We start from the raw sequence: 4,217 nt of genomic DNA, 5'->3' as shown, positions 1-4,217 counted from the left end.
AGGTTTCATGGAATCATAGAATTGCTTAGGTTGGAAAAGACCTCCAGAGACCTCGAGTCCAACCATTCGCCCAGCACTGCCAAGCCCACCATTAACCCATGCCCCACACATGCACAGGATTTTTAAATACAAGGATAAGGACTTTCCCACTGCTCTGGGAAGCCTGTGCCAGGGCAGGAAAACCCTCTAGGTAAAGACATTTTCCTAATATCCAATCTAAACCTCTCCTGGCACAGCTGCAGGCTGTTTCCTGGCCTGTACCTTGTACCTTGGGAGCACCGCCCAAACCCTCCTGGCTCCTCCCTCCCGTCAGGGGGTTGTGCAGAGCCAGAAAGTCCCCCCTGAGCCTCCTTTGCTCCAGCCTGAGCCCCCGCAGCCGCTCCCGAACGCACAGAGCCCTCCTTCACAACACACATCCCGTGTCACTCACAGTTTATTAGGGGCCATTGCCTGACACAAGGCACTCCTTGACGGACTTCAGGGCGATGCTTTGAAAATACGAAAGCAGAGATATGAAACTATGTGCTGAAATGCCTCAATCACACCCACTGCCCTCATTGCTGCCTCTGCTTGAACACAGGGACAGCTAAAACACTCCAGTAATGTAAAAAAAAGCATTTTCCACTTACTGAAATAAATCTGCTCAATTGTAACCTGAGGCTGATTTAGGCAGACTAACCCTGTGCAGTGTCCTGACACGAGAGAGCACAAACCCTCACCATGGATCCACAACATCAAGCACCTAAATAGGCTCTAGGAGAGCTGGAGAGGGACTTGGGACATGGGCACGGAGTAACGAAACAAGAGGGAATGGCTTCCCACTGAGAGAGGGCAGTGTTAGATGTGATACTGGGAAGAGATTCTTCCCTGTGACCGTGGTGAGGCCCTGGCACAGGGTGCCCAGAGAAGCCGTGGCTGCCCCATCCCTGGAAGTGACCAAGGCCAGGCTGGATGGGGCTTGAAGTAACCTGGGATAGAGGAAGATGTCCTGCCCACAACAGGGGGTGGATGTAGATGATCTTCAAGGTCCTTTCAAACCAAACCCACTGTGATTTTGTGATGCACTCACCATTTCCCAGCTTCCCAGCCCCACCTCTTGTCCAGGGCAGCCCATGGACCCATGACCCATCCTCCAAAACCTTCATCCACTGACCTTCACGATGACCTGACTGGATGTATTTACCACATGGTGCTTCCATGAGGAAGTTACCACCTTCCTGCATCACAGCTGCAGGAGGGCAGAAACCTGAACCTTGGAATATTTATCTTATGTTACTAGAAAAATACACGTCTCTATGCAATTTTGGACTAAGACATCTCTGAGCTCAGGGCTTTCCAACTATAGCAGCATGTAAGTAAAACATGGCACAGCAACACCAAATACTAACTGAGGTTTAATCACTGAGCAGGAACACAGTCACAAGTTGTAAAAGCTGTCCTGGTAGGAACAAGTGATGTTGCGCAGATCAGAGCAGAAACGTTCCACAGCAGTATTCCCTCACACCTGTGAGGCCCCCACTGCCACCTCTTCTGGGGCTGCGGGGGAAAAGAAACAAGATGGTGACAGACCAAAGATCTGCACAGGAGCCCCTCCTCCTGGAGCACAGCACTAACTGTTCCCAGAAAGGTATCTGAAATCTCAGGGCTGCAAGTGTGTGTTTATTTTTGCCCAGTACTGCAGAGCTCACTCTTTCAAAGCACTCAGGCCAATAACAAGAGAATCCTGTATAACCTTAACTGAGAATGCTTCCAGCTGCCGGTAACTCTACCGGTTTGCACTGGGAGGCAGGACGCTCTGGTACAGGATGTCAACTGGAGACAGTGCACACACCAACGCTAGTCCTGCTCCAGCCCTGAAAACCCCCCTGTGCTGGGCAGTTCTCCAGTGTGAGCAGCAGGGGAGGGGGGATTCTGTCCCGCTCAGGTGAGACCCCACCTGCAGCGTTGCCCCAGCCCTGGGCTCCAACAGCACAAGGACCTGGAGCTGCTGCAGCCAGTCCAGAGGAGGCACCAAGATGAGCAGAGGGATGGAGGAGCTCTGCTGTGCGGAAAGATTGGGAGAATTGGGCTTGTTCAGCCTGCAGAGGAGGTGGCTTTCGGGTGACCTAATTGTGGCTTTCCAGTATCTGAAGGGAGCTGACAAGAAAGGTGGAAAGAGACAATGTAGAAGGATCTAGAGTGACAAGGAGCAATGGCTTCATAGTGACAAAAGCCCAAGGTTAGATGGGATATTTGAAAGGAATTCTGGTGAGGGTAGTAAGGCTGGCAAGGCCCTGGCACAGGCTGCCCAGAGCAGCTGTGGGTGCCCCATCTCTAGAAGTGTTCAAGGTCAGGCTGGACAAGGCTTGGACCAGCCTGGGACAATGGAAAGTGCCCCTGCCCATGACCAGAGGGTGGAGCGAGATGATCTTCAAGATCATCCAATCAGAACCATTCTGGGATTCTAGGATTTATATTTCTAGCTACTACTATTGTGACAGCTACACCTGCAGTTGTCCTGAAACACAAGGATGAGTCTACCAAAGGCCTGGCACCAGGATGGGTCAGACAGCAATTCCAAGAAATGCTGTCTCACAGTCTCAGGCAGTTAAGAGATTCCTGTGACGTCCAGTGGGTAATCCTCATGACAGGACAGCACAAGCTGCCTCCCCAGCAGCACTGCCTTTCTGCAGGATAAGCTGCCCGGAACAAAGGATGAACACTGAGAAGGTCCCTCAGCTCTGTCATCCTCCTGGTTCATGTCAGGGATGTTTGCTCACTCAACCAGTAAAGATAGCCCTAAATTTCTGGGGTTCCTCTAGCAGGGCTGTGTCCGGGGGAGTTCAGCTCTGTGGTTCTACAGGCACAGGAGCCAGACAGAAGTACAGACAAAAGGCAATCATTCAGAACACGGTATTTTTACATTCAGAACAGAGCCTTTTTACATGGGAACCTTTATTCTCACCGAGATCTGTACATTCAAGTCGCACATGCTTTCGTCTTTGACGGAGCTGGAACACTGGATCACAACAGCCTAGTCTGTTTGAACAGTTTTAGGAGTTTATGCTTCAAAAGTAGCCAGAAAATTTGTGACTATTTCCTTCAACTTCGCTTCTGTCTGGTCGGAGATCTTCCCTTCGGTCCTGTGGGAAGAGTTCAACTTCTGACACAGCAATCAAAACAGGGTCAACCCCCAAGACAAACACAGAAGCTTTACAACAAATCTCCCCACGTCTAACAAAATCAGTAGATAAATGAACACATTTGTTTGGTGCATGAAGCCACCATCCCACTGATAGAACATCCCTTTTCCTAAAAGAGCCAGTCCTGTTTAAGAACTGAAGTCTGCCTGCAAATTCTTTCACAACAGCCATACATATTCCAGCAAGGCCCTACCTAGACAGCTGTGCCCCAGAGACAGAAAGCACATGATCTCCCTCATGACAAAAAAGCCAGGACCAGTTTCCAGGACAGGCCGTTGGAAATACTCAATCCCCAAGAGTTCACTCAGCAGCACTTAACCCACAACACTCCAACAGCTTAAAGCTGTCCAAAATAAGGAACTGACTCAATCAAGTAATTTCAGGAACAGGTTAGAGGAGATGCATTTTAAGTAGGTTCACTTTAAGCATCAGCTGCATTTCCTAAAAGCTGAAGCTGAAGCAGGTGGATGGTAGGAAGGCTGATTTAACCCACAGTTACGATACAGCCAGCTGAAAGCCTGATGTTCTAGGATACACTAAATTAACAGCTCGATGACCATCATCTGCACTCCAGACATCAACACCCTTGAGATAAAGCGAGGTAAACAAACCACCATACCTGATTGTGGAGAGGAGTGCCTGGTGCTGGCTTATTACATGAGCTAGGAAAGCACTCTCAAATTTTGTGATCTTGCTGGGCTCCAGCTTGTCCAAGTGACCTCTGACACCAGCATAGATAACTGCCACCTGCTCCTCAATAGCCATGGGAACTGCAGGAAAAGACAGCACTCACACCACTGGAACTCTTCCATAAAGACACATCAGACTACACAGAGTCCTTGGAAGACCAAGTGCACATGGACAGTTTGGTTCAAGCAAATCTGCATTTATCATGTGCACAGAACAGACACAGTAAATGCCAACCAAGCCCAACCTCGTTAGCACAAGGCACTAATGGGCACCCAGACCTGCCAAGCCAGGGCACTCACCATACTGGCCCTGCTTGAGCAGCCCTGTCAGGCGTACACAGCGGTG

At 49.9% G+C, this 4,217-nt stretch overlaps 1 protein-coding gene across 1 annotated transcript in view; it reads right to left on the bottom strand.

Annotated features, from left to right (window-relative positions):
* Positions 1-2,895: 2,895 nt before the first annotated feature.
* Positions 2,896-4,217, bottom strand: part of ATP5A1 (ATP synthase, H+ transporting, mitochondrial F1 complex, alpha subunit 1, cardiac muscle) — a 7,265-nt gene continuing 5,943 nt past the window's right edge. Inside the window, exons 10-12 of the mRNA XM_008640952.1 lie at positions 4,172-4,217; positions 3,802-3,952; positions 2,896-3,122 (exon numbers count right to left, since the gene is read on the bottom strand). The exon at positions 4,172-4,217 is cut by the window's right edge and continues 114 nt beyond it. Of these exons, the coding sequence (XP_008639174.1) occupies positions 3,041-3,122; positions 3,802-3,952; positions 4,172-4,217 (279 nt within the window). The 3' untranslated portion in view covers positions 2,896-3,040. The remainder of the gene's footprint in view (positions 3,123-3,801; positions 3,953-4,171) is intronic.

Source organism: Corvus brachyrhynchos, unplaced genomic scaffold (genome assembly GCF_000691975.1).
Source record: "Corvus brachyrhynchos isolate BGI_N302 unplaced genomic scaffold, ASM69197v1 scaffold8, whole genome shotgun sequence".
NCBI classification, from domain to species: domain Eukaryota; kingdom Metazoa; phylum Chordata; class Aves; order Passeriformes; family Corvidae; genus Corvus; species Corvus brachyrhynchos.
This window is presented reverse-complemented; position numbering and strand designations above follow the sequence as displayed.